At 45.2% G+C, this 25,647-nt stretch overlaps 1 protein-coding gene across 1 annotated transcript in view; it reads right to left on the minus strand.

Annotated features, from left to right (window-relative positions):
- Positions 1 to 5,385: 5,385 nt before the first annotated feature.
- LOC145343525 (UDP-glucuronosyltransferase 3A2-like) overlaps positions 5,386 to 25,647 on the minus strand; it is a 51,277-nt gene continuing 31,015 nt past the window's right edge. The window contains exons 7-8 of the mRNA XM_080189776.1: positions 19,526 to 19,745; positions 5,386 to 6,336 (exon numbers count right to left, since the gene is read on the minus strand). Coding sequence (XP_080045902.1) covers positions 6,060 to 6,336; positions 19,526 to 19,745 — 497 coding nt within the window. The 3' untranslated portion in view covers positions 5,386 to 6,059. The remainder of the gene's footprint in view (positions 6,337 to 19,525; positions 19,746 to 25,647) is intronic.

The raw sequence follows: 25,647 nt of genomic DNA on the forward strand, positions 1-25,647 counted from the left end.
AAAGATGGCAAATTTCCTTTCCTGAAGGACATCAGTGAACCAGATGGGCTTTTATAACAATTAACTATGGTATCATAGTCATCATTCCAGATTATGTTTTACTGAATATATATTTCACCATCTGATGTAGTGAGATTCGAACCTGGGTCCCCAGAGCAATACCTGGGTCTTTGCATTCCTAATCAGTGGCAATACCACTAGTTCAGTACCAATATCACTACGTCATTGCCTCCCCCACACAGACTGAAGCCATTTGGCCCATTGTGTCTGTGCTGGCCAAAGCAAGATACCCAGCCTAATCCCAACTTTAACTGTTTGGTCTGTAGCCCTGTCCTGACAGGTCCTGACACTTCAAATGCATATCTGAGTACTTTTTCAATATGATAAGCATTTCTACCTGTACTCCTTTTCAGGCATAGGGTTCCAAATGCTCACCACCTGGGGGAAGCAATTCTCTTCAATTGCTAATCGTCCTGCTATTTAAATGTATGCTTCTTTGTTCGAGAAAATTCCATTCAGGGACCTAAGAGTGTTTAGGAAGAAAGTATTTCAGTCCTTCATTCCATATGTACCTCAGTCAAATCTCCCTCACCTACTCTGCTTCAAAGAAAAAAAACTCAGTCTATCCAATCTTTCCTCATCACTTAAAATCTTTGTTCCTAACAACATCTATAAATCTATTCCATGTACATTCTTGGTACAATCCCGTGCTCCCTGTAATGCAAAGAAAGAACAAAGAAAATTTACAGCACAGGCCCTCCAAGTCTGCACTGACCATGCTGCTCGACTTAACTAAAACCCTCTACCCTTCTGGGGACCATATTCCTCCATTCCTATCCTATTCACGTATTTGTCAACATGCCCCTTAAAAGTGACTACTGTATCTGCTTCCACTACCTCCCTCAGCAATGAGTTCCAGGCACCCATCACCCTCTGTTTAAAAAAAATCTGCCTGTACATCTCCTTTAAACCTTGCCCCTTAAATTCTTCCACCCTGGGGAAAAAGCTTCTGACTCTCCATTCTGTCCACGCCTCTCATGATCTTGTAGACGTCTATCAGGTTGCCCCTCAACCTCCGTCATTCCAGTGAGAACAAACCAAGCTTCTCCAACCTCTCCTCATAGCTGATGCCCTCTATAGCACTGAGGTGAGGAGGAACTTCTTCACACAAAGGGTTGTGAATCTGTGGAACTTCTGCCCAGTGAAGCAATTGAGGCTACTTCATTGAATATTTTTAAGGCGAGGATAGATAAATTTTTGAACAGTAAAGGCATTAAGGATTATGGTGAGCGGGCGAGTAAGTGAAACTGAGTCCACAAAAAGATCAGCCTTGATCTTATTCATTCAGAAACGCACCCTTCCACTGCTATCCTCTGTCTTCTTTAACCGAGCCAGTTTTGTATCCACCTTGCCAGGGGGCCAGATGGCCTACTCCTGCTCCAAGTTCTTATGTTCTTAATACCAGGCAACATCCTGGCAAATCTTTTCTGTACCCTCTCCAAAGCCTCCACATCCTTCTGGTTGTGTGGCGACCAGAATTGAACACTATATTCCAAGTGTAGCCTAACTGAAGTTCTATAAAGCTGCAACATGACTTGCCAATTTTTACACTCAATGCCCCGGCCAATAAAGACAAACATGCCGTATGCCTTCTTGACAACATTCTCTGCCTGCATTGCCACTTTCAGTGACCTGTGGGGTTCTGCCATTTACTCTCTGCTCTCTGTATTAGACCTTCCAAAATATATTACTTCACATTTGTCCAGATTAAACTCCATCTGCCATCTCTCCGCCCAAGTCTCCAACCAATATCCTGCTGTATCCTCTGATGGTCCTCATCGCTATCCACGAATCCACCAACCTTTGTGTCATCCGCAAACTTACTAATCAAACCAGTTACCTTTTTCTCCAAATCATTTATATATATTACAAACAGCAAAGGTCCCAGCACTGATCCCCGATGAAGGCCACTTGTCACAGCCCCCCATTCAGAAACGCACCCTTCCACTGCTACCCTCTGTCTCCTATGACTGGGCCAGTTTTGTATCCACCTTGCCAGCTCACCCTCTGATCCCATGTGACTTCACCTTCTGCACCAGTCTGCCATGAGGGACCTTGTCAAAGGCCTTACTGAAGTCCATGTAGACAACATCCACTGCCCTACCCTCATCAATCATCTTCATCACTTCCTCGAAAAACTCAATCAAGTTCATGAGACACGACCTCCCTTCACAAGACTATATTGCATCTCGTTAATATGTCCACTTATTTCCGACTGGGAATAAATCCTATCACGAAGAATCCTCTCCAATAATTTCCTCACCACTGATGTAAGGCTCACTGGCCTGTAATTACCTGGATTATTCTTGCTACCCTTCTGAAACAAAGGAACAACATTAGCTATTCTCCAAACCTCTGGGACCTCCCCTGTAGCCAGTGAGGATATAAAGATTTCTCTCAAGGCCCCAGCAATTTCCTCCCTTACCTCTCTCAGTATTCTGGGTTTATCTCATCAGGCCCTGGAGACTTGTCCACCTTAACATTTTTCAAGAACCCCAGTACCTCCTTTTTGATCTCAACATGACTCAAACTATCTATTCACCCTTTCCCAAACTCATCATCCATCAAGTCCTTCTCTTTGGTGAATACATTTCCTCTGGCTCCACACATAGGTTCCCTTCCTTGTCCTTGAGTGGGCCAACCCTCTCCCTGGCTACCCTCTTTATGTATGTATAAAAGCCTTGAGATTTTCCTTAATCCTGCTGGCCAATGCTTTTTCATGACCCCTTTTAGCCCTCCTTACTCCTTGTTTAAGTTTCTTTCTTCTTTCCTTGTATTTCACACTTGCTTCGTGTGTTCCCAGCCTCCTAGCTTTGACAAATGCTTCCTTTTTCTCTTGCAGTGACGAAACTGTACACAGTATCACTAACCATGTTTTATACAGTTCCAATATAACCTTGCAAAGAGCAAAGAACAAAGAAAATTACAGCACAGGAAAGGCCCTTCAGCCCTCCAAACCTGCACCGACCATGCTGCCTAACTGAACTAAAACCCCCAACCCTTCAAAGAACAAAGAAAATTACAGCACAGTTTACTATAACTCGGCTAATGCCTTTTTGAACAGCTGGAGTGACATTTTACTCACAACCTAGAGGTGTGCTGGAGAGCAGGAGGGCTGGGAAAAATATTGGGTGGCATTCTCTGACTCCGCTGTGGTCGCCCCGCTGCAAGTGAGAAGGGAGTATTTGGCATTCCAGCCAAACCACCATTCACTTTCAGTGATGCTGGAGAATCCCAGCCACAAGTGAGACTGGAGCTTTTTGCTGCCCTACCACAGTGAGATATTTCCAGAAACAGGAATGGCATTGGCTCAGTCAACTGGGGGCAAGAAAGCAATTAATCCAGTAACTGGTTTATTAGTGACCAATATTAACAACTTCTCCCCCTCCCCCCCAACCCAGCTGCGTGGGGAGGCTACCAGGTACATCATGGTGACCTTCCAGCTACTTCCCAAAAATGAGAGTTCACACGTCACCAGGTTAGGTGAAGTCAACGCTCTGAAAACGTGTGATTTCAAATGAACCTGTTGGACTATAATCTGGTATTGTGTGACCTCTCACCTTGTGCACCCCAATCTAATACTGGCATCTCCGCATCATTCCCAAAAATGGGCTTTCCTCCCGAGGGATTTCATGTTCCACTGAGTGGTTCTCCAGTGGTAATACTTGACTTCACAGCTCCAAAGCCACTGCTTGGGCCCTTCATCACTTTGAAGCAATTTTTCACCCACCCTTCATGCATATCTCTCTCTCATCCCTGCAGCATCAGCTGCCAATCTGACTTCTCTCTGTCCATCGCTGGGAAAATAGTCTCTGTAATCCCTCTGCCCAGTGGCTCAGTCTCATGACACACATTTGGTCCCAAAGTTGGAATTTCAATTTTACCCCAAAGTTCTGGGGCTCTGAGACAACAAAGGTGGCGACCTCAGACAGCAACAGCTTTTTCAGAAATTAGACTGACTAGACAGTAATAATATCCTCTCTGAACTACCTCTATATTTACAACATGATGTGGAGTTACCGGCGTTGAACCGGTGTGGGCACAGTAAGTAGTCTCACAACACCAGGTTAACATCCAACAGATTTATTTGGCAGCACGAGCTTTCAGAGTGCTGCTCCTTCATCAGGTGAATGCAAAGCAGAGAACATAGAACATTACAGCGCAGTACAGGCCCTTCGGCCCTCGATGTTGCGCCGACCAGTGGAACCAATCTGATGACCCTCTAACCTAAACTATTCCAATGTTATCCATATGCCTATCCACAGACCATTTGAACGCCCTTAAAGTTGGCGAGTCCACAACTGCTGCAGGCAGGGCATTCCACGACCTTACTACCCTCTGAGTAAAGAACCTACCTCTGACATCCGTCCTATAATTACTACCCCTTAATTTAAAGCTATGTCCCCTTGTGTTAGCCATCACTATCCGAGGTAAAAGGCTCTCACTGTCCACCCTATCCAAACCTTTGATCATCTTGTATGCCTCAATCAGGTCACCTCGTAACCTTCTTCTCTCCAATGAAAATAACCTCAAGTCCCTCAGCCTTCCCTCTTAAGACCTTCCCACCATACCAGGCAACATCCTGGTAAACCTCCTCTGCACCCTTTCCAATGCCTCCACATCTTTCTTATAATGTGGCAACCAGAACTGTACACAATACTCCAAGTGCAGCCGCACCAGAGTTTTGTACAGTTGCAACATGACCTCACAGCTCCGAAATGCAATCCCTCTACCAATAAAAGCTAACGCACCGTACGCCTTCTTAACAACCTTATCAACCTGGGTGCCAACTTTCAGGGAGCTATGCACATGTACCCCGAGATTTCTCTGCTCGTCAACACTACTAAGAGTCCTTCCATTAGCCCTATATTCTGTACTTCTGTTATTCTTACCAAAGTGAATCACCTCACACTTTTCCGTATTAAACTCCATTTGCCACCTCTCAGCCCAGCTCTGCAGCTTATCTATGTCCCTCTGCAAACTATAACATCCATCCTCACTGTCTACAACTCCTCCGACTTTGGTGTCATCAGCAAATTTACTAATCCATCCTTCTACACCCTCATCTAGGTCATTTATAAAAATGACAAACAGCAGTGGCCCCAAAACAGATCCTTGAGGTACACCACTTGTAACTGAACTCCCGGTTGAATATTTCCCATCAACTACCATCCTCTGTCTTCTATCAGGTCGCCAATTCCTGATCCAAACTGCTAAATCACCCTCAATCCCATGCATCTACATTTTCTGCAATAGCCTACCATGGGGAACCTTATCAAACGCTTTGCTAAAATCCATATACACCACGTCAACTGCCTTACCCTTATCCACCTCTTTGGTCACCTTTTCAAAAAACTCAATAAGGTTTGTGAGGCACGACCTACCCTTCACAAAACCGTGTTGACTATCCCTAATCAATTTATTTCCCTCTAGATGATTATAAATCCTATCCCTTATAATTCTTTCCAAAACTTTGCCCACAACAGAAGTAAGGCTCATTGGTCTATAATTCCCAGGATGGTCTCCACTCCCCTTCTTGAACAAGGGGACAACATTTGCTATCCTCCAGTCTTCCGGCACTATACCTGAAGCCAATGACGACATGAGGAGCAGTGCTCCTAAATAAACCTGTTGGACTTTAACCTGGTGTTGTGAGACTTCTTGCTATATTTATATCAAGCACATTCTGACATTAAGAAGCTAATAAGCACTCATACTATTTTTTAAAAGAGGCACCTAAATTATTTTTGTAAAATAATTCACTTATGGGGTCAAATGATGTATATCTCAGACAATTTACAATTGATATCAATTTGTAACAGTGCGATACAGGATACAATTCATCGTGTGCTACTGGGTGAGTTTTTCATCATTCAGAGACCCCATCATTATAGGTTAATTACATTTGCATGGGTGCATTACAAAACAACATAAAAATGAAATTAAAAAGTCCATATCTGGAAAATGTACTTGAGTTATTCATCAGTGATTAAGTCACTTCAGGCCACTTTTGATTTCCCTCCCCTACGCAGACAGCCTATTGTGCTCCTCAGTATCTTGATTGCAACAAACATGATCAGAGAAACAATCACCAACAGGAACACAATGACATCAATGAGATAGTGCTGGTACCAGGGCTGCTGCAACCCGAATGGTCGAAGGTGATTTCCTCCCCCAAGATGCACGATATGCTCTATCCACCGCACTAGACGTTCACGTGGAGGGAATGGGTGTGAGCGATGAATACGGCTCAGAGCCAGTGCTGAAGCCTTGTACCTGTTCAAAAGAAAAAAATCATTCTTCCTTCAACTTTTGTGAATTCTGTAACAGGCTGTTCTGGTGGAGCTCCTCCAAACCTGCCTGTGAGTAGCATTGGATAATGATTTCCTCAGTCTTCAGGGGTGAAACACTGAGAAAACACTGACATTTCCCTTCTTTAGAGTATTGCTGAAAAAAGATACATCCTGTCAAAGCTTTTCATCTTTTTGAACTCATCAGAACAGAATGGCAAGCATACCAGAAACAGATTTTCACTCAGCCTACATCAGGGCCTGTGGGGCATTCCCCAACTGGCAGCAAACTGTACATAATGGTCCTTGTGGTGTGCCAATGCTGGCAAAGTTACACTTGTAGTCCTTCCTAGTTGACTTGAGGGTTGCTTAACCATATATCATAGAATCACAACATAGTGACTCATTACATACTATATACTGTACGACCGAAGCTTAGTATTAGTTAGGTTGGGTAGAGATGGAAGGATTCCTGGTAGACAGTAGTAAACCGACTGTGAGCAGACATTCTGTAGAAACAGTATATTTAGGGCATCAGAGGCCATTTGGTCCACTGCGTCTATGTCATAGAGAAAAAAAGTGATTCAGCCATACTTCATACTGCTGATTCCCTTCCAAACCATTCACCATCATGACTTGGAAATATATAACCATTCCTTCACTGCCAAAATCCTGGAATTCCCTTCCCATTAGCAGCACTGTGGATGTACCTACATCATATGGACTTCAGGGGTTCAGGAAGGCAGCTCACCACCACCTTTGAGGGCAACAAATGCTGGTCCAGCCAGCAACACTCATCCCATGAATTAACTAAAAAAAGGAAAAACAATAGCTTGGAGGACCTTAATCTTCATGTAGGCTGCAAGAATCAAATTGAGAAAATAGTCTAGAAGATAAGTAGAATGTTTTTGTAACAGCTTCTTGGGATAAAATATTGTTGAACTGACCAGGGATAAAACTACCTGAGTATTGTGAAATGAAGCGGGGTTAATAAGGGCTGTAATATTACTGTATTTCATGCTAAGTTTGAAAAAGATATTTTCCAATTGCGAACAAAAATCTTAAAATGTAACAAAGCCAGTTAGATGGGTATAAGGGGAGAGCTTATTATCATTAATTGGGAAAATAGACCAAAGGAAAGGGAGGTAAATAAACAGAAGGAAATATTGCATGAAACAATTTAAAATACATTGTATTGAAGAACAAAAACTCAGCAGAAGGACCCATCCACACCTCAGTCAGAAAGTTGAGGATAGAGTATTAGATTAAAAGAAGAGGCTGACAATACTGCAAAAAAAAATTCAGCAGCAAAATTCTTTGAGAAACCAGCACTGGGCAACCATAAAGTGGATAAAAACAGAAAAAACAGAACATGGGTAAACAGAAATATCAAAATAGAATGCAAGAGTTTTTATCAGCATAGAAAAAAGGAAGTGAGTAGCTCAAGTAAACATTGATCTTTTAAAAGCAGAAACAAGAGGAATTTTCAGAGGACTGAGGAAATGGCACAGGCATTGAACAGATGCCCCTCCACCTTGCCAGCTCACCTCTGATCCCATACGACTTAACCTTCTGCACCAGTCTGCCATGAGGGAACTTCTCAAAGATCTTACTGAAGTCCATGTAGACAACATCCACTGCCCTACCCTCATCAATCATCTTCGTCATTTCCTCAAAAAACTCGATCAAGTTTGTAAGACACGACCTCCCTTCACAAAACCATGTTGCCTCTCACTAATACGTCCACTTATTTCCAAATGGGAATAAATCCTGTCTCGAAGAATCCTCTCCAATAATTTCCCTACCACTGATGTAAGGCTCACCGGCCTTAATTACCTGAATTATTCTTGCTACCCTTTTTAAACAAAGGAACAACACTGGTTACTCTCCAATCCTCTGGGACCTCTCTTGTACTGGGGTAAACACAGTAAGAAGTCTCACAACTCCAGGTTAAAGTCCAACCAGTTTATTTGATAGTAAACCCATAAGCTTTCGGGGTTTGCCCCTTCGTCAGGTGAGTGGAGAGTTCTCTTCACACCCTCTCACAGACTCATCATCCACCAAGTCCTTCACTTTGGTGAATACTAACGCAAAGTATTTATTTAATACCTGCCCCATTTCCTCTGGCTCCATACATAGTTTCCATCCCTGCTCCTTGTGGGCCAACCCTCTCCCTGGCTACCCTCTTGCTCTTTATATGTTTAAAAAGCCTCGGGATTTTCCTTAATCCTGCTGGCCAATGCATTTTCTTGACTCCTTTTAGCTCTTAAGAACATAAGAAATAGGAGCAGGAGTAGGCCATCTAGCCCTTCAAGCCTGCCCCACCATTCAATAATATCATGGCTGATCTGAAGTGGATCAGTTCCACTTTCCCACTTTCTCCCCATAACCCTTAATCCCCTTGCCTACCAAAAACCTATCTACCTGTGACTTAAGTATATTCAACAAGGTAGCCTCCACCACTTCAATGGGCAGAGAATTCCAGGGATTCACCACCCTTTGAGTGAAGAAGTTCAACTTGGTTCTAAAACCGCACCCCCCTTATTTTGAGGCTGTGCCCCCTAGTTCTGATTTTGAGGCTGTGCCCTCTAGTTCTTCTTACTCCTTACTGTTCTTACTCCTTGCTTAAGTTTCTTTCTACTTTCATAGAATCATAGAGGATTACAGCATGGAAACAGTTCCTTCGGCCCATCTTGTCCATGCTGCCCTTTTTTAAAACTCGTAAACTAGTCCCAATTGCCCGCATTTGGCCCATATCTCTTTATACCCGTCTTACCATGAAACTGTTTAAATGCTTTTTAAAAGCCAGAATTAAAGCTGTCTCTACTACTACCTCTGGCAACTTATTCCAGACATCACTACCCTCTGTGTGAAAAGAATTGCTCCTCTGGACACTTTTGTATCTCTCCCCTCTCACTGAAGTAGATGATAGCCATGATCATATTGAATGGTGGAGTAGACGTGACAGGCTGAATGGCCTACAGCTGTTCCGATTTTCTTTTCACTACCTGTCCAGTTGATTCTGCTGTTTACAATCAGCCTCCTCCCAGTTCAGGCTCGGACATTCCCCCCCTCCCCAATTCCCCAATTGGGTATCATTCCCTCTCCCTAATGCAGATTATCACATTTCTCAGATACCTTTCCTGTTCACAGGAAACCTTGCCCTGCTCTCCTCCACACCAACAATTACAACATCAAACTGATTCCTGGGATGGTGGGGCTGATATATGAGCAGCAATTGAGTTGGTTTGGATTATATTCGCTGGAGTTCAGAAGAATGAGGGGAAATCTCATACCTAAAAATCCTAACAGGACAAAACAAGGTCGATGCAGAAAGAATGTTCCCAATGGTAGGGGTGTTCAGAACCATGAGTCATAGTCTAAGGGGTAAATCTTCTAGGACAGAGATGAGGAGAAATTTCTTCACCCGGAGAGTGGTGAACAGTTGAGGCCACATTGTACATTTTCAAGAAGGAGTTAGATATAGCTTTTGGGGTGAAGATGATCAAAGGATATGTTGGGGAGGGGAAGCTGGGACTATCTATTGAGCTGGATGATCTGAATGAATAGCGGAGCAAGCTCAAGGGAGTTAATGGCCTGTGCCTGTTATTTTCTATGCTTCTTTATTTACCATCAGTAAGATCCAATCATCTAAAACATAATGTATTTAAAGAATAGTGGAGAGCAATGCCAATTCACTATATCTATATTTCAGCAGAGTTTCAGGGTAATTGGTTTAAGATTGAGAAGAGGAGAATTTTTTTTCAAAGGATTCTAGAGAGTTTTGCATGTTCAAAGCAAATTCAAGATAGAGGTCAACAGCATTTTGACACTAAGGGATATGGAGAGCAGGCAAGAGTGCAGAGCTGAGTCTAAAGATTAACCATGATTGCACTGAGTGGCAGAGAAAGATAGAGAGGCTGAATAGCCTACTCATGCCTTATTTTTCTCTAAATAAAAATATTTTTTGCTTGTTTTTATTACGTCTCTGATCTAATTTCCTTTTCTAAATTTAGAAATGATAAACTACTTAAATGGCAATATTTTAAGTCAGATTCGTATCGACAATTCCCCACACATTGATTCCTGGTGCTTGGGCATTTAAGAACATAAGAAATAGGAGCAGGAGTAGGCCATCTAGCCCTTCGAGCCTGCCCCACCATTCAATAAGATCATGGCTGCTCTGAAGTGGATCAGTTCCACTTTCCCGCTTTCTCCCCATAACCCTTAATTCCCTTGTCTGTCAAAAACCTATCTACCAGTGACTTATATATATTTAGCGAGGTAGCCTCCACCACTTCAACGGACAGAGAATTCCAGAGATTCACCACCCTTTGAGTGAAGAAGTTCCTCCTCAACTCCGTTCTAAACTGCACCCCCCTCTTATCTTGAGGCTGTGCCCTCTAGTCCTGCTTTCCTTTCTAAGCGGGAAGAATCTCTCTACCTTTACCCTATCCATCCCCTTCATTATCTTATACGTCTTTATAAGATCCCCCCTCATCCTTCCAAACTCCAACGAGTACAGACCCAGTCTATTTAATCTCTCTTCATAGTCCAACCCCCTCATCTCCGGTATCAGCCTAGTGAACCTCCTCTGCACTCCCTCCAAGGTCAATATATCCTTGTGCAAGTGCGGCGACCAAATCTGCACACAGTACTCCAGCTGCGGCCTCACCAGTGCCCTGTACAGTTGCAGCAAGACCTCCCTGCTTTTATATTCTATCCCCCTCGCTATGAAGGCCAGCATCCCATTCGCCTTCTTGATCACCTGCTGCACCTGCAGGCTGGGTTTTTGCGACTCATGCACAAGGTCGCATGCTGCAGCTTTTCGCCCTTTAAATAGTAATCCCTCCTACTATTATTCCTGCCAAAGTGGATAACCTCACACTTGCTAACATTGTACTCCATCTGCCAGATCCTTGCCCACTCGATCAGCCTATCCAGATCCCTCTGCAGACTTTCCACACCCTCCACGCAATTTGCTTTTCCACTCATCATTTTCCACTCATCATTTCCAAGTGAAGACTAGTTCTTTCCTTCAGAATTTCCCCCAGTAGTTTCCCCATCATTGACATGAGATTCAGCAGTCTGTAATTCCCTGGTTCACCTCTACCACTCTTGAAAGTTGGAACCATATTAGCTATCCTTCGGTATTTCCCCCTGTGGCCAGAGAAGAATTAAATATTTGTGTCGGAGCAAATTTCCTGCCTTGCCTCTCAGAGCAGCCTGGGATGTAATACATCCAGGAGAGGGAGTTTGTCAGTTTTTAAATCTGTCAAAGGCTCTAATACCTTCCCATTTCCTATGTCAAACTGTACAAGGTTTCACAGTCTAGGTTGGATGTCTTTAATGCCAGGAGTGTAATAGGTAAGACTAATGAATTAAGAGCATGGATTGACACCTGGAAGTGTGATATTGTTGCCACCACAGAGACATGGTTAAAGGAAGTGCAAGTCTGGCAACTCAACATTTCAGAGATACGAACTTTAGGCGAGACAGATGAGGGTGAGAAAAGGGAGGTGCTGTTGCACTTCTAAGGAGTCGATTACTACAATAAGGAGAAATTATATCTTGGAAAGATCTTCAAGTGAAGCCTTGTGGGTAGAGTCATAGAGTCCCAGAACTTGGGAATATAAAGGGAAAAGCCACAATACTGCGAGTGTATTATAGAGTCCCAAAAGGTCAGCAATATAGGAGCAGGTGTGTAGATAATTCACTGAGCTGTGTAAGAATAATCAGGTAATTATACTAGGGGATTTCAACTTCCCCAACATTAATTGAGATAGTGCGAAGTCTCACAACACCAGGTTGGAGTCCAATAGGTTTGTTTGGAATGCAGGCTTTTGGAGTGCTGCTCATTCATCGGGTGAGTCACCTAGGGGAGCGGCATTCTGAAGGCTCGCACTGTCAGATGGACTTGTTGAACTTTGGCCTAGTGTTGTGAGACTTCCTACTGTTCCCATCCAGTCCAACGCCAGCATCTCCACATCTTAATTCGGATAGTCATAGTGTAAAGGGCTTGGGGGATGGAATTCTTGAAATGTATTCAAGGGAGTGCTTTTTCCCTTGTATTCCACACTTGCTTCGTGTGTTCCCAGCCCCCTAGCTTTGACAAATGCTTCCTTTTTCTCTTTGACTCGGCTCACAATATCTCTCGTTATCCAAGGTTCCCCAAACTTGCCATAATTATCCTTCACCCTTACAGGAATGTGCCGGTCCTGAATCCCTATCAACTTAGACTTGAAAGCCTTCCGCATGCCAGATGTTGATTTGCCCTCAAACATCTGCCCCCAATCTACATTCTTCAGTTTCTGCCTAATATTGTTGTAATTAACCTTCCCCCAATTTAGCACTCTTTCTAGTTTAATAATATCCTTTCTATAATAGGGTGACCAAAATTGTACACAGTATTCCAAGTGTGGCCCTACCAATGTCTTGTACAACTTCAACAAGACATTCCAACTCCTGTATTCAATGTTCTGACTGATGAAACCAAGCATGCTGAATGCCTTCTTCACCACTCTGTCCACCTGTGACTCCACTTTCAAGGAGCTATGAACATATACCAGATCTCTTTGTTCTGTAACTCTCCCCAGTGCCCTACCATTAACTGAGTAAATCCTGCCCTTGTTCAATCTACCAAAATGCATCTGCCCCCAGTCTACATTCTTCAGTTCTTGCCTAATATTGTTGTAATGAGCCTTCACCCAATTTGGCATTCTTTCTAGTTTAATAATATCCTTTCTATAATAGGGTGACCAGAACTGTACACAGTATTTATTCCAAGTGTGGCCTTACCAATGTCTTGCACAACTTCAACAAAACATCCCAACTCCTGCATTCAATGTTCTGACTGATGAAACCAAGCATGCTGAATGCCTTCTTCACCACTCAGTCCACCTGTGACTCAGTAAGAAGTCTCACAACACCAGTCCAACCAGTTTATTTGATAATAAACCCACAAGCTTTCAGAAACGCTGTTTCCTCGTCAGGTGTGTGGAAAATTCTGATGTGGGTATGCCGGCGTTGGACTGGTGTAAACACAGTAAAAAGTCTGACAACACCAGGTTTTAGTCCTCAGAGAAGGGCATATAAAAGGCACACACAGTTTACAGAATACTGATTAGAACATGAGTCTTTACAGCTAATCTGCTATTCAAGTCTTAAAGGTGCAGACAATGTGAGTGGAGATAGCATTATGCATCGGTTAAAGATTTTAACAATACACAATTGTAGGGGGGAGCTATACAATAAATGGCAGAACCATCAAAAGTATAGACACACAGGGGGACCTGGGTGTGCAAGTCCACAGATCCTTGAAGGTGGCAGCACAGGTGGAGAAGGTGGTGAAGAAGGCATATGGTATGCTTGCCTTAATAGGACGGGATATAGAGTATAAAAATTGGCGTCTGATATTACAGCTGCATAGAACATTGGTTAGGCCACATTTGGAGTACTGCGTCCAGTTCTGGTTGCTGCATTACCAGAAGGACGTGGAGGCTTTGGAGAGAGTGAAGAGAAGGTTTACCAGGATGTTGCCTGGTATGGAGGGTCTTAGCTATGAGGAGAGATTGGGTAAACTGGGGTTGTTCTCCCTGGAAAGATGGAGAATGAGGGAAGACCTAATAGTGGTGAATAAAATTATGAGAGGTATGGATAGGGTGAACAGTGGGAAGCTTTTTCCCAGGTCAGAGGTGACAAACACGAGGGGTCACAGGTTCAAGGTGGGGGGGGGGGGGGGGGCGAGGTATAACTCTGATATCAGAGGGAAGTATTTTACACAGAGGGTGGTGTGGGCCTGGAATGCACTGCCCAGCAGGGTGGTGGAGGCGGACACGCTGGGATTGTTTAAGACTTATCTGGATCGTCACATGAACAGACTGGGAATGGAGGGATACAAACGGATGGTCTAGTTGGACTAATGAGCTGCACAGGCTTGGAGGGCCGAAGGGCCTGTTTCCTGTGCTGTACTGTTCTTTGTTCTTATTAGCATTGATAAATATTGGTTAGCAGATGGAAAACAAAGAGTGGGTATAAACAGGGGAACTAAACAACAATAGTGCACCGCTGCCTCAGCGCCAGGGACCTGGGTTCAAATCCTTCCTCAGGTGACTGTCTATGTGGAGTTTGCACATTCTCCCTGCACCTGCGTGAGTTTCCTCTGGGTGCTCCGGTTTCCTTCCACAAGATGTGTGGGTTAGGTTGACTGGCCATTCTAAAATGATCCTTAGTGTCAGGAGGATTAACAGAATAAATATGTGGGGATAGGGCCTGGGAGGGATTGTTGTCAGTGTAGACTCAATGGGCCAAATAGCCTCCTTCTGCACTGGAGGGATTGTATGATTCTAAGCTGGCATGGAGGAAGTAGTGGAGTCCTGCAGGGATCAGTGATGGGGCCTCAGCTATTTACAACCTATATTAAATATAAACAGAAAATGCAGCTCCAGCAGTATCTGTGGAAAGAGAAGTAGAATTAACGGCCGCAATTCTCCCATTGTGACCAGCAATTTCTCTGGCGAGTCCAGTCGGACATCTCCCAGAGCCGGAGAACAGTTGGAGACCAGACCACGCTGGAAACCAACGGGAAGACAAGCAAGTCACTTCATAGAAAATCACAGAAAAACTACAGCACAAGTTGCGCCGATTTGAATTTTTTAATATGATTTGCATGTGATTATTGGGAACTTACGATCCCGATTGAATCTCCCACTCCGCTAGCAGTACTTCATTCTGGTGGGGTTCAGACTGGCTCCCCACATTCGGGGAACTAGTGGGAGACCATGCTGGAATGAAGGGAGGGGACAATCGGGGCCTCCCCAGAGGGTCAGGCAGCAGGGATGTGGTGCCTGCTGGGCACAGGTAGCTTGGCAGTGCCAGCCTGTGCCCCCGGCACTGCCCAAGAGGCAAAGTGCCCTTGCCCAAGGGCGTCTTCACACTGCCCAGCAGACACTGGGCAGTGCCAAGGGGGCAGGGCCTACAGGTAATTGGTAGGGGCTCCCGCTATCACTCTGCATTGGGATCACTCTGGGATGGAGGCAGGGCAGCGATTGGAGCAGGCTGGGCGGGTCAGGGGGGTGATGGTCTACTGCGGAGGAGGCTGCCCCCAGCAGAGGAGAGTCAGACTCTGGGCAGGCTGGGGGTGGGGTCTTCTGGGGTGAAGTGGGTGGGGGATCGCCACTGCTGGGGGGTGGATGGGTTGGACATTGGGATGCTCTTGGACGAGGGGAGGTAAGAGCTGGCCTGGGAATTGCTATGGGGGCTGCGATCAGGCCGTAGGGGGTGCAGCACTGCGAGGGTCTCGGGCTGGCCAGCAAATGGGGAGACTGACAGATCAGGGCCACTGCACACGCGCAGACCTCCACAACTGTCAGACTCTAGCACGAATAGGCCCTTCCTCCCTGTGTTTTTAATGAGATTCCCGACTGGGACCTCTTCAGTGCACAAAGTGCAAAAATTCGAGTCAGCAGCTGAACTAACAGTCATAATTTATAACAATTTTCCCACCAATTCAACACTTTTGGGAGAATCATCCTCATCATTTCAAATTTGTTTGGGCTGAAATTCTCTGGCCTTCAGGTAAATAAGAGGCAATTTCATGGAAATGAACAAAATCTTGAAAGGGCCTGTGGACACAGGTCAAGGAATCTAAAACACAGATGGGGGCGGGGGGGGCAGTCAATGGACCAATCATTCAGGACTAACATGAGAAAAAATTTCTTCAGCCAAAGGTTTGTGGATCATTGGAATTCTCTGTCCCAGAGGGTTCAGGAGTAGCTAAAATCCCCCATTATTGTTGCCTTCTTCAGCAATGTGCCTACGTATTCAGTCTTCTAACTCATTTGTTTGGGACTCTGCTGTGTGATAGGTTTTTCCACTAGATATAACTCTGAATGGCAAGAGCCCTACTTCTGAGTGAATTCTGGAGGGATACGGAGAAGGAGCTGGTGATTGTCAATCTGATGTGGAGATGCCAGCGTTGGACTGGGATAGGCAGAGTAAGAAGTCTCACAACACCAAGTTAAAGTCCAACAGGTTTATTTGGTAGCACAAGCCACAAACTTTCAGAGCACTACCCCTTCATCAGGTGAGTGTGAGTCATGTTCACAAACAGGACATATAAAGACACGAACTCAATTTACAAAATAATGGTTGGAATGTGAGTCTTTACAGGTAATCAAGCCTTAAAGGTACAGACAATGTGAGTGGAGAGAGCGTTAAGCGCAGGTTAAAGAGATGTGTATTGTCTCCAGCCAGGACAGTTAATGAGATTTTACAAACCCAGGCAAGTCGTGGGGGTTACAGATAGTATGACATGAACCCAAGATCCTGGTTGAGGGCGTCCTCATGTGTGCCCAACTTGGCTATCAGTCTCTGCTCAGCGATTCTACATTGTGTGTCGTGAAGGCCGCCTTGGAGAATGCTTATCCGAAGGTCAGAGGCTGAATGCCCATGACTGCTGAAGTGTTCACCAACAGGAAGAGAACATTTCTGCCTGGTGATTGTCCAGTGGTGTTCATTCATCCATTGTCGTAGCGTCTGCATGGTCTCCCCAATGTACCATGCCTCGGGACATCCTTTCTTGCAGTGTATCAGGTAGACAATGTTGGCCAGGTCGCAAGAGTACATACCGTGTACCTGGTGGATGGTGTTCTCACGTGAGATGATGGCATCTGTGTCGATGATCCGCATGCCTTGCGGAGGTTGCTGTGGCAGGGTTGTGTGGTGTCATGATCACTGTTCTGAAGACGGGGTAGTTTGCTGCGGACAATGGTCTGTTTGAGGTTGTACGGTTGTTCGAAGGCAAGAAGTGGGGGTGTGGGGATGGCCCTGGCAAGATGTTCGTCTTCATCAATGATGTGTTGAAGGCTCCAGAGATGTTGTAGCTTCTCCACTCCAGGGAAGTACTGGACGACGAAGGGTACTTTGTCTGCCATGTCCCGTGTTTGTCTTCTAAGGAAATTGGCGCAGTTTTTTGCTGTGATGTGTCGGAACTGTCGATCGATGGGTCGAGTGCCATATCCTGTTCTTATGAGGGCATCTTCCAGTATCTGAAGGTGTCTGTTGCAATCCTCTTCATCTGAGCAGATCCTGTGTATACGGAGAGTTTGTCCTTAGGGGATGGCTTCTTTAACGTGTTTAGGGTGGAAGCTGGAGAAGTGTAGCATCGTGAGGTTATCCAAGGGCTTGCAGTACCGTGAAGGGCTGAAGTGACCCTCCATCATGGAGATGTGTGTGTCCAAGAATGCAACCAGTTCCAGACAGTAGTGCATGGTGAGTCTGATGGTGGGATGGAACTTGTTGATGTCATCATGTAGTTGTTTCAGTGACTGTTCACCATGAGTCCAAAGGAAGAAAATGTCATTGGTGTATTTAGCATACAGCATCCGTTGAAGGTCCTGTGCAGTGAAGAGGTTTTGTTCGAACCTGTGCATGAAGATGTTGGCATATTGATCTGCAAATTTGGTGCCCATGGCAGTTCTCTTTGTCTGGATGAAGAACTGGTAGTTGAAGGTGAAGACGTTGTAGTCCAGGATGAAGTGGATGAGTTGTAAAATTGCATCTGGAGATCGGCAGTTGTCAGCATTGAGTATTGAGTTCTCTTCCTGTTGGGGAACACTTCAGCAGTCATGGGCATTCAGCCTTTGATCTTTGGGTAAACATTCTCCAAGGCAGCCTTCACAACACACAACGCAGAGTCACTGAGCAGAAACTGATAGTCAAGTTCCGCACACATGAGGACGGCCTCAACCCAGATCTTGGATTCATGTCACACTATCTGAACCCCCACGACTTGCCTGGGTTGGTGAAATCTCGCTAACTGTCCTGGCTGGAGACAATACACATCTCTTTAACCTGTGCTTAACTCTCTCTCCACTCACATTGTCTGTACCTTTAAGAGTTGATTTCTTGTAAGAAGACTCACATTCAAAACATTATCTTGTAAATTAAGTTTGTGTGTATATACCCTGTTTTTGAAAACAACTCCTACTCACCTGATGAAGGGGCAGTGCTCCAAAAGCTTGTGGCTCGTGCTGCCAAATAAACCTGTTGGACTTTAACCTGGTGTTGTGAACTTCGGATTATGAATCTGCCAGGAGAATTTTCGGGGGCTGATGGAGCTTGGTAATCTGACAGTGAGAGAGTAATTTTCTGGCAGCCCAAAACCACTGAAATCAGAGAAAAGTTACAGCATAGAAAGAGACCATTCAGCCCATCCCATCTGTACTGGCTGAAAGATATCATCCACCCATTGTAATCCCACCTTCCAGCACCAGTTCCAGTAGGGATCTAGGTACATTTTAAATGAGTTGAAGGTTTCTGCCTGGATAACCTGGGAAACACCCCAGATGCATTCTGCCTCCTCCTGGTTCAAGGTGCACTCTCCTTGAGTCCACATAATTGACAGGGTTAGTGCTGGAGCACTATATAGATGGCAGTGTGAGAACTGCAATCCAAAGAATTCTGGGGCAGGATTGGCCTCACTTGAAAGGCCCCTTTTTTAATGCTCACTTAGAATATGTACAGCCGATCACATAGATCATCTCTCAGTAACAGCCGAATTAGGGTGCTAATTGGGTGAGATGCTCAGTCAGATATACTCGGAGCCATCAGAGAAACTTGGTGCAGACCTCATGGGCCAAATGGCCTCCTTCTGCACTGTAGGGATTCTATTATTCTTTATCAGATGCAGCAAGATTAGATGATCCCACATTAACTGGCCAGTGCCAGATTAGGATAGCACAGTGGTTAGCACTGCTGCCTTACAGCACCAGGAACCCAGTTCAATACCGGCCTTAGGTCACTGTCTGTGTGGAGTTTGCACTTTCTCCCCGTGTCTGCGTGGGTTTCCTCCAGTGCTCCGGTTTCCTTCCACAGTCCAAAGGTGTGCAGGTTAGGTTAATTGGCTATGGTAAATTGCCCCTTCATGTCAGGAGGATTAGCATGGTAAGTACGCATGGTTGCAGGGATCAGGCCTCAGTGGGATTGCTGTCGGTGCAGGCTTAATGGGCCAAAAGGCCTCCTTCTACACTATAGAATTTGTTAATTGTAACTGCAAACAACAATCAATACTCAGCCCCATAGCTTCTTCGATTCAGTTTAAAACTCTGTCCACACTCTCTCACATGTTCTGCACACAAATACCCATAGAAATACTCTTACAAAGTTACACATACCGTTTGTCTCCTATAACTGTTGCCATGGCGTTCCTTAGCTCCTGGGCTTGCAGCTGGTTGACTCGGATGGTCAAACCAAGGCCCTTTGCTTCCACTCTCACCATGTTATCAAATTGATCTCCAAATAGTGGGATTCCAATAACTGGTACTCCATGGTGCACTGCTTCCATCAGGCTGTTCAGGCCACCATGGGTCACAAAGAGACGAGCCTTTGGGTGTCCTATGGCACATATAGGGTTAACAAAGTACATTATTTGGACAGGTCACACTCAAGCTTTTCACAGAATTGTTACAGTTTAGTGGGAGGCCATTTGGTCCTTTGTGTCTGCAATAGCTCTCCAATGAGCAACTCACCTAATGCCACTCTCCTGCCTTCTCTCCAGAACCCTGCACATTCTTCCTTTTCAGATAACAGTCTAATTCTCTTCTGAATACTTTGAATGAATCTTCCTCACCCCACCACCCCCCCAAATCCTGACCACTCGCTGCATGGAAAGTTTTGTCCTCATAGAGGTTTACAGCATGGAAACAGGCCCTTCGGCCCAACTTGTCCACGCCACCCTTTTTTTTAAACCCCTAAAGTAATCCCAATTCCCGAATTTGGCATATCCCTCTATACCCATCGTACCCATGTAACTATCCAAATACTTTTTAAAAGACAAAATTGTACCCGCCTCTACTACTACCTCTGGCACCTTGTTCCAGACACTCACCACCCTCTGTGTGAAAAAATTGCCCCCCTGGACATTTTTGTATCTCTCTCCTCTCACTTTAAACCTATGCCCTCTAGTTTTAGACTCCCCTACCTTTGGGAAAAGATATTGACTATCTAGCTGATCTATGTCCCTCATTATTTTATAGACCTCTATAGGATCACCCCTCAGCCTCCTACTCTCTAGAGAAAAAAGTCCCAGTCTATCCAGCCTCTCCTTATAACTGAAACCATCAAGTCCCGGTAGCATCTTAGTAAATGTTTTCTGCACTCTTTCTAGTTTAATAATATTATAATAGAGTGACCAGAACTATACACAGTATTCCAAATGTGGCCTTGCCAATGTCTTGTATAACAAGATATCCCAACTCGTGTATTCAATGTTCTGACCAATGAAACCAAGCATGCCGAATGCCTTCTTCACCACCCTGTCCACCTGTAATTCCACTTTCAAGGAGCTATGAACACGTACCCCTAGATCTCTTTGTTCCAGCGCCCTACCATTAACTGAGTAAGTCTTGCCCTGGTTTAATCTACCAAAATGTATCACCTCGCATTTATCTAAACTAAACTTCATCTACCATTCGTCATACCACTGGCCCAATTGATCAAGATCCTGTTTCACTTTTGTGTCTCGTTTTACTTTTGTGTTTTTTCCTCGTTACTTTAAATCAGTTCCTTCTCCTTCTCAATCCTTTCACCAATGGGAGCAGTTTCTTTCTATCTCGTCTATCAAGACCCCTCATGATTTTGAACACCTCAATAAAATCTCCCCTTGGCCTTTTCTCAAAGGGCAACAGTCCCAGCCTCTCCAATCTATCGTCATCACCAAAGCTCCTCATCCCCAAAACCATTCTCCTGAATATTTTCTGCACTCTCTCTTTCTCTTTCTCTCTCTGTCTCTCTCTAATGTCTTCACATCAGTCCTAATGAGTGGAGCCCAGAACTATACACAATTCTCCAGTCAAGGTTGAATCAGTGTGTTTTATATAGGTCTAACACAATTTCCTTGCTCCTGTACACTGTGTCCCTATTAAAAAAGCACACAATATTCTGGGCTTTATTACTCACTCTCTCATCTTGTCCTTTCACCAAAGTCGGAGGAGTGGTAGATAGTGAAGAGGGGTATCATAGTTTACAGAGAGACTTGCAGAGCTGGGCCGAGAGGTGGCGGATGGAGTTTAATGCGGAAAAGTGTGAGGTAATTCACTTTGGCAGGAATAACAGATGTGTAGAGTATAGGGCTAACGGTAGGACTCTGAATAGTGTTGACGAACAGAGGGATCTAGGTGTATATGTGCATAGATCCCTGAAAGTTGGAAATCAAGTCGAAAAGGTTGTTAGGAAGGCATACGGTGTCTTGGCGTTTATTGGTAGGGGGATTGAATTTAGGAGCCGCAACGTCATGTTGCAACTGTACAAAACACCGGTACAGCCACACTTGGAGTATTGTGTACAGTTCTGGTCCCCACATTACAGGAAGGATGTGGAGGCATTGGATAGGGTGCAGAGGAGGTTTACCAGGATGTTGCCTGGTATGGAGGGAAGGTCCTATGAGGAGAGACTGAGGGATTTGGGGTTGTTTTCGTTAGAAAGAAGGCGGCTACGAGGGGACCTTATTGAAACATATAAGATGATTAGAGGTTTAGATAGGGTGGACAGTGATAGCCTTTTTCCTCGGATGGAGAAAGCTAGCACGAGGGGACATAGCTCTAAATTAAGGGGTGGTAGTTATAGGACGGATGTCAGGGGTAGGTTCTTTACCCAGAGGGTGGTGAGGGTATGGAATGCCCTGCCTGCTGCAGTTGTAAATGCGCCTAGTTTGGGGGCGTTTAAGAGATCCGTGGATAGGTTTATGGATGGAAAGGGAATGGTTTAGGTTAGAGGGTCATTGCTTTTTTCTTAATTGGTCGGCGCAACATCGTGGGCCGAAGGGCCTGTTCTGCGCTGTAATGTTCTATGTTCACCTCCACTGATTTATGCACACCCTCTGCTCCATTTAGAATTTTACCCTTTAGCTCTCCATGCTTCCTACTAAAATAAATCACTTCACATTGACAACTCTGATGCTAAGTCATTTTAATTTTCCAATTAGAAACTCCTGGAGCCTTGCACAAATCATTGCCAGAACTGTGTCTGAGCGTTCAGTGCAGCAGCACTTCTGGCAAGAAGATGAACAGGCTGAAAAGCTGCATTTCGCGGATGGCAGTGCTGAGGACCAAAGGAAAGGGGAGAGTTTCAGGAAGGTAGTACCTTCACCCAAAGCCACAGCCCCCATAGTCATGAGGAGGTGATGGTGATACTCATTATTCTTTCATAAGGTCAGTATTTGTCACCCATCCTTACCTGCCCCTGAACTGAGTGTCATATTGGGCCATTTCAGAGGGGCAGCTAAGAGGTAACCACATTGCTGTGGCTCTGGAGTCACTTATAATCCAGGCAAGGTAAAAATGGCAGAGTTCCTTCTCTGAAGGACATCAGTGAACTAGATGGGTGCTTACCAAAACAGATGATAATTTCATGGTTGCCATCACTGAGACAATCTTTATATTCTAGATTTATCAACTGAACTTAAATTCCATCAGCTGCCATGGTGGGATTTGAACCTGTGTCCACAGAGCATCAACCTGCTTGAATGGCAGAACAGGCTCTAGGAGCCCCAGGCCTGCTCTTGGTCTTATTTTCAATGAGACATCAGACCCACAGCTTTTAAATGTCCTCTGAAATGTTTCACCAGAAGGAGACCCAAGGTAATGCTCTGGTTCAAATCTTACCATCTGGAATTAACAGGAAGGCAGATTGTTATCTGAATGGCTAGAGATTTGGAGAAGGGAGTGTGCACTGAGACCTGGATGTCCTTGTAGGCCAGTCGCTGAAGGTAAGCATGCAGGTGCACCAGGCAGAAGGCAGCAAGTGGTATGCTGGCCTTCATTGCGAGAGGATTCGAGTACAGGTGCAGGGATGTCTTGCTGCAATTACACAGGGCCTTGGTGAGGCCACACCTGGAATATTCTGTGCGGTTTTGGTGTCCTTTTCTGATTAAGGATGGTCTTGCTCTGGAGGGAACACAGAGAAGGTTTACCACACTTATTCCTGGAATGGCAGGACTGATGTATGAGGAGAGATTCAATCAGTTCGACTTATATTCGGTGGAGTTTAGAAGAATGAGGGGGGATCTCATAAAAAAAATTATAGGACTAAACAGGGTAGATGTAAGAAAGATGTTGTTGATGGTGGGGGAGTCCAGAAGCAGGGGTCACAGAATGAGGATACGAGTTAGACCATTTAAGACTGAGATATGGAGAAATGTCTTCATTCAGAGAGTGAGCAGCCTGTGGAATTCTTTACCTCAGAAATGATCTGGAGGTGGGGCGGGCTGTTAACGCGCAAATAAGTGCGGCGTGCAGGAGTGGGACGGCCGTAGTTATGGGGGATTTCAATCTACATATAGATTGGTCGACCCATGTTAGACGCGGTGGGCTCGAGGAGGAGTTCTTGGAATGCTGCCAGGATAGTTTCCTGGAACAGTGTGTGTTGGAGCCGACGAGGGAGCGAGCTATCTTGGATCTGGTGCTATGTAATGAGGCGGGTAGAATTAGGGAACTTGCGGTGAAGGATCCTCTTGGGGAGAGTGATCATTGTATGGTGGAGTTTCTGATGCAGATGGAGGAGGAGAAAGTGGGTTTCCGGACACGCGTCCTTTGTTTGAACAGAGGGGAGTACGGTAGGATGAGAGAGGAATTGGCGAATGTGGACTGGGGGAGCGCGTTGGAAGGTAGGTCTGCTGAGGAGCAGTGGAGGATCTTTAAGGAGATCTTTCTTGGTGCTCAGCGGAAATTTATTCCGATGGTCAAAAAGGACAGTAGGAGGAGAGGTAATAAGCCGTGGATAACGAAGGAGGTGAAGGAAAGTGTTATATTAAAAGCGGAGGCGTTTAGAGTAGGTAAGAGTAGTGGGCGAGAAGAGGATTGGGAGAGGTTTAAATGTCAACAAAGATTGACAAAGAAGTTGATAAAGAAGGGTAGGAGAAACTATGAAGCTGGGCTAGCGCTTAATATAAAAAAGGATAGCAAGAGTTTTTATAAATATATAAAAAGGAAGAGGCTGGCTAGGGTGAACATTGGACCCTTAGAGGATGAGAAGGGGGACTTAGTGGTAGGGGATGGGGAAATGGCTGAGGTCCTGAATAACTTTTTTGTTTCTGTCTTCACGGAGGAGGACGTGAATAATTTGCCGGGTGTTAGAGATGGAAAGGTGGTAGGACTGGAGGGTCTCAATGACATTACTGTTATTAGAGAGGTGGTGCTCGACAGACTGGAGGGACTGATTGTGGACAAGTCCCCAGGACCGGATGGAATGCATCCAAGGGTTCTGAAAGAAATGGCGGAGGTGATAGTGGATGCCTTGGTGGTTATTTTCCAGACGTCGCTGGATTCCGGGGAAGTGCCGGAAGATTGGAAAGTGGCTAATGTTACGCCGTTGTTTAAGAAGGGTGCCAGGCAAAAGGCAGGGAATTGTAGGCCGGTTAGTTTAACGTCTGTTGTAGGTAAAATGTTAGAATCCGTCATCAAGGAGGAAATAGTGAGGCATCTTGAGAGGAATTGCTTGATAGAGCAGACGCAGCACGGTTTCGTTAAAGGGAAGTCGTGTCTGACAAATTTACTGGAGTTCTATGAGGATGTGTCTAGGGCGGTGGATAGAGGAGAGCCGGTGGATGTGGTCTTTCTTGATTTTCAGAAGGCGTTTGACAAGGTACCTCACAAGAGGTTATTGCAGAAGGTCAGGGGACATGGAGTTGGGGGTAGGGTGTTAGCGTGGATAGAGGATTGTTTGTCAAATAGGAGGCAGAGAGTGGGGGTCAATGGGTGCTATTCCGATTGGCGGACGGTGACTAGTGGAGTGCCCCAGGGGTCGGCGCTGGGGCCTCAGCTATTTACCATTTATATAGATGATCTGAAGGAGGGAACCGAGTGTATGGTGTCGAAATTTGCTGATGACACCAAGATTGGTGGAACGGCAAATTGTGCGGAGGCTGTGAAGAGTCTACAGAAGGATCTAGATAGGCTAGGCGAATGGGCCAGGAAATGGCAAATGGAATTTAATGTTGGCAAGTGCGAGGTGGTCCACTTTGGTAGGAATAATGGTAGGAAGGATTATTACTTACGTGGCGAAAAACTGCAGCAGGCGACGGTGCAGAGGGACCTCGGGGTCCTTGTGCATGAGTCGCAAAAACCCAGCTTGCAGGTGCAGCAGGTGGTCAGGAAGGTGAATGGGATGCTGGCCTTCATAGCGAGGGGGATTGAATATAAAAGTAGGGAGGTCTTGCTGTGGCTGTATAGGGCACTGGTGAGGCCGCAGCTGGAGTACTGTGTGCAGTTTTGGGCGCCGTACTTATGCAAGGATATTTTGG

This window comes from Carcharhinus amblyrhynchos, chromosome 5 (genome assembly GCF_965287045.1).
Source record: "Carcharhinus amblyrhynchos chromosome 5, sCarAmb.v2.hapA, whole genome shotgun sequence".
Taxonomy (NCBI): Eukaryota; Metazoa; Chordata; class Chondrichthyes; order Carcharhiniformes; family Carcharhinidae; genus Carcharhinus; species Carcharhinus amblyrhynchos.